The 3,055-nt window shown below is 46.5% G+C and overlaps 1 protein-coding gene across 1 annotated transcript; it reads right to left on the reverse strand.

Moving 5' to 3' along the window:
* Window positions 1-1,002: 1,002 nt before the first annotated feature.
* On the reverse strand, window positions 1,003-2,628 carry LOC104947481 (protein furry homolog-like). Its single transcript, XM_010773501.1, has 3 exons — window positions 2,316-2,628; window positions 1,406-1,546; window positions 1,003-1,236 (listed from the first exon to the last, which is right to left on the reverse strand). The coding sequence occupies exons 1-3, from the start codon at window positions 2,529-2,531 to the stop codon at window positions 1,036-1,038; spliced, it is 558 nt and encodes a 185-aa protein (XP_010771803.1). The 5' UTR covers window positions 2,532-2,628; the 3' UTR covers window positions 1,003-1,035.
* Between the last annotated feature and the right edge of the window lie 427 nt (window positions 2,629-3,055).

The raw sequence follows: 3,055 nt of genomic DNA on the forward strand, positions 1-3,055 counted from the left end.
ATAGCCCAACATTAGCCACCTTTAGCTTAGCGGTGGTGAAGTCATGTGACCGTGCTGTAGTTCCTTTATAGCCCAACATTAGCCTCCTTTAGCTTAGCGGTGGTGATGTGAAGTCATGTGACCGTGCTGTAGTTCCTTTATAGCCCAACATTAGCCACCTTTAGCTTAGCGGTGGTGAAGTCATGTGACCGTGATATAGTTCCTTTATAGCCCAACATTAGCCACCTTTAGCTTAGCGGTGGTGATGTGAAGTCATGTGACCGTGCTGTAGTTCCTTTATAGCCCAACATTAGCCTCCTTTAGCTTAGCGGTGGTGAAGTCATGTGACCGTGCTATAGTTCCTTTATAGCCCAACATTAGCCTCCTTTAGCTTAGCGGTGGTGATGTGAAGTCATGTGACCGTGCTGTAGTTCCTTTATAGCCCAACATTAGCCACCTTTAGCTTAGCGGTGGTGACGTGAAGTCATGTGACCGTGCTGTAGTTCCTTTATAGCCCAACATTAGCCTCCTTTAGCTTAGCGGTGGTGAAGTCATGTGACCGTGCTGTAGTTCCTTTATAGCCCAACATTAGCCACCTTTAGCTTAGCGGTGGTGACGTGAAGTCATGTGACCGTGCTGTAGTTCCTTTATAGCCCAACATTAGCCGCCTTTAGCTTAGCGGTGGTGACGTGAAGTCATGTGACCGTGCTATAGTTCCTTTATAGCCCAACATTAGCCTCCTTTAGCTTAGCGGTGGTGAAGTCATGTGACCGTGCTGTAGTTCCTTTATAGCCCAACATTAGCCTCCTTTAGCTTAGCGCGGTGGTGAAGTCATGTGACCGTGCTATAGTTCCTTTATAGCCCAACATTAGCCTCCTTTAGCTTAGCGGTGGTGAAGTCATGTGACCGTGCTGTAGTTCCTTTATAGCCCAACATTAGCCTCCTTTAGCTTAGCGGTGGTGAAGTCATGTGACCGTGCTGTAGTTCCTTTATAGCCCAACATTAGCCTCCTTTAGCTTAGCGGTGGTGAAGTCATGTGACCGTGCTGTAGTTCCTTTATAGCCCAACATTAGCCTCCTTTAGCTTACCTGAGGTGACGGCGGGGATCTTGTAGCTAGAGGTGATGCGGTAGTATGGAGGGTTGTCCATGTGAGTGACGGCTGAGCTAACAGGCTCCGTGCTCTCCAGCTCAAACATCAGCTCCTCCAGCAGCTGCATGGTCTTATCCCGACCCAGGTACACCACCACACGCTTCACCTGAGGACACACACACAAAATGCATGATGGGAGACATCTGTAAGGGCAGGGTTTAGACCTTCCTCTGTGATAAAGCTTATAGATTAACGTGCAATTCCGTATCTGCCACTACGGTTTGTGGTATTGGGCTATATGAATAAAGCTTAATTGATGTAGCATTTGGACTCACGTATAGCAGGAGGCTGGGGTCGCTGCTGACCCCCGACATGCTGGTGAGGAAGTGCAGGATGATCTTCAGGTTCTTCGGCCAGCTGTCGGCTAACGTGGTCCAAACGTTCTCGATCTCCGACCAGGCGAACTCATCCCCGTACTGAGGAGATATTCAACGTTTCAGGATTCATAATAATAATAATACCGAGCACATAGCAACTCAACGATATTATAAAATGTGACCAACCAGTTCAATGAGATGAACGAACTGGACTCCAGGTAAATCAAGCGCTTGTAATCGGATAACTTTAAACAGTCAGGGTTTGTCATTACATTTAAGATTATTTTTTCACTTTCTTGATCTGTAAGACCAGAACAAGTGAGTTACTTTGGTATTTAAAAGATTTAACCAATTACAAAAAGTTTTTTTTTCTCAGAATGTTGTCTTTTTTTTTAGAATTCAGTTTATTTCTCACATCTTTGACTTTTTTGTCAGAATTATGTTTTTTCTGAATTTTGTGTTTTTTCCTGATCTGACTTTTTTCTCAGAATATGTAATTTCTCAGAGTTGTTTTTTATCTTCTGTAAAAAAAATTTTTTCGCATAATTTTGTATTTTTTCCGCATAATTCACTTTTTTCTCAGAGTTTTGACTTTCCTCAGAATCTTTCTCAGAGTTGGTTTTTATCTTCTGTAATTTCTTTTTTTCTGCATAATTCACTTTTTCTCAGAATTTTGACTTTTCTCATTGATTTAATTTTGTTCAGAATTCATACAAAAAAATTCTAAGAAAATAATTTGGCTCAGTTTTTCCCTCAGAATTCTCCCTCAGAAATCTGTTCTCTGCTAAGTCTTCACCAGAGATGTGCTGATAGGAAATGCATTAAGACATGTTGTGATGGAGCTGTAGATCTGCAGCGTCCCTCTCACCTTGGCGGTCATGAACATGAGGTTGTTGAGCACCATGGTGGTCGCTCGAGGAGAACCCCAGCCTTCTCCTCTCAGCCAGCGCCGGCTGTTCACCATCATCGTCTCCCGCTCCTCCTCCTCTTCCTCAGCGCTGCCGCCCTCCTCCGCCCGCCTCGTGGTGGGCTTCAGATCAACCAGCTCCACGTTGTTCATCCACGGCAGCAGGTAGTGCAGCATCACCTGCCGGCCACCAGGGTGCGCTGTCTGGATCCGCTGACTCACCTCTGGAGGACAGGAAGTCAGAGCGTTAGAGAGCGACAGGAAGTCAGAGCGTTAGAGAACGGCAGACTGAGTGGACAGGAAGTCAGAGCGTTAGAGAACGGCAGACTCTGAGCGGACAGGAAGTCAGAGCGTTAGAGAGCGACAGGAAGTCAGAGCGTTACAGAACGACAGACTGAGCGGACAGGAAGAGAGCGACAGGAAGTCAGAGCGTTGGAGAACGGCAGACTGAGCGGACAGGAAGTCAGAGCGTTAGAGAACGGCAGACTGAGCGGACAGGAAGTCAGAGCGTTAGAGAGCGACAGGAAGTCAGAGCGTTAGAGAACGACAGACTGAGCGGACAGGAAGTCAGAGCGTTAGAGAGCGACAGGAAGTCAGAGCGTTAGTGAGCGACAGGAAGTCAGAGCGTTAGAGAATGACAGGAATTCAGAGCGTTAGAGAGCGACAGGAAGTCAGAGCGACAGGAAGTCAGAGCGTTAGAG

This window comes from Notothenia coriiceps, unplaced genomic scaffold (genome assembly GCF_000735185.1).
Source record: "Notothenia coriiceps isolate Sejong01 unplaced genomic scaffold, NC01 NC01_scaffold00012616, whole genome shotgun sequence".
Lineage (NCBI taxonomy): Eukaryota > Metazoa > Chordata > Actinopteri > Perciformes > Nototheniidae > Notothenia > Notothenia coriiceps.

Bases quoted from the DNA above. Each gene is read 5' to 3' on its own strand.
- LOC104947481 (XM_010773501.1), bottom strand. From the start codon at position 2,531: ATGCTGCACTACCTGCTGCCGTGGATGAACAACGTGGAGCTGGTTGAT. The intron at 1,547-2,315 runs GTGAGAGGGACG...ATATCTCCTCAG, and splicing joins TCATGTTCATGACCGCCAAG to TACGGGGATGAGTTCGCCTG. The intron at 1,237-1,405 runs GTGAGTCCAAAT...GTGTGTCCTCAG, and splicing joins ACCCCAGCCTCCTGCTATAC to GTGAAGCGTGTGGTGGTGTA.